At 73.2% G+C, this 615-nt stretch overlaps 1 protein-coding gene across 1 annotated transcript in view; it reads left to right on the forward strand.

The window, feature by feature from the left end:
- The first annotated feature begins 216 nt into the window (after nt 1-216).
- Hacd2 (3-hydroxyacyl-CoA dehydratase 2) overlaps nt 217-615 on the forward strand; it is a 77971-nt gene continuing 77572 nt past the window's right edge. The window contains exon 1 of the mRNA XM_013019459.1: nt 217-435. Within this exon, the coding sequence (XP_012874913.1) occupies nt 278-435 (158 nt within the window). The 5' untranslated portion in view covers nt 217-277. The remainder of the gene's footprint in view (nt 436-615) is intronic.

Here is a 615-nt window from a genome sequence, read left to right on the forward strand (position 1 = left end):
ACCCTGATCCAAGATGGCGGCGACGGAGGCGAATCCAGCAGCGGGAAGCGCCGGTGGCGTCTCTGCCCTCATCAAAGATGGTGCCACCATGTGTTTTCCTTGCCCCGGCTCCGCCCCGCGCCCCGGCCCCGCCCCCCCCCGCCTCAGCCCCGCCTCCTCCCCCCCCTGACGCCCCTGCCCCCCCCGGCCCCGCCTCTCCCTCGGCCCGCTCTCCGCCCCCTCGACCTATAGCGTCCAGCGCGGGTGCTCGCGCACAGAAGGGGCTGCGGGGACTGACATGGCGGCAGCGGCGGCGACTGCAGCGGCCAAAGGGAATGAGGGCGGCGGTGGCCGAGCCGGGGCTGGCAAAGCCAGCGGCGCCACGCGAAAGAAGAAGGGCCCGGGGCCTCTGGCCACAGCGTGTCTGGTCATCTACAATGTGGTGATGACGGCGGGGTGAGAGGCTGGAGCTTGGGGGGCCGGGGAGGGAACTCTGCGGCCGACGGCGTGGTGGTGGCGCGGTCCGGCCCGGCCCGGCCCGGCCCAGGAGGGAAGCGCTGTGTAGCTGGGGGAGGGGAAGGGGACAGCGTCTGAGAGCGGACACTCATCTGGGGAGGGCAGCCGTTGGGGGGGCAG

This window comes from Dipodomys ordii, unplaced genomic scaffold (assembly GCF_000151885.1).
Source record: "Dipodomys ordii isolate 6190 unplaced genomic scaffold, Dord_2.0 Scaffold45, whole genome shotgun sequence".
NCBI lineage: Eukaryota > Metazoa > Chordata > Mammalia > Rodentia > Heteromyidae > Dipodomys > Dipodomys ordii.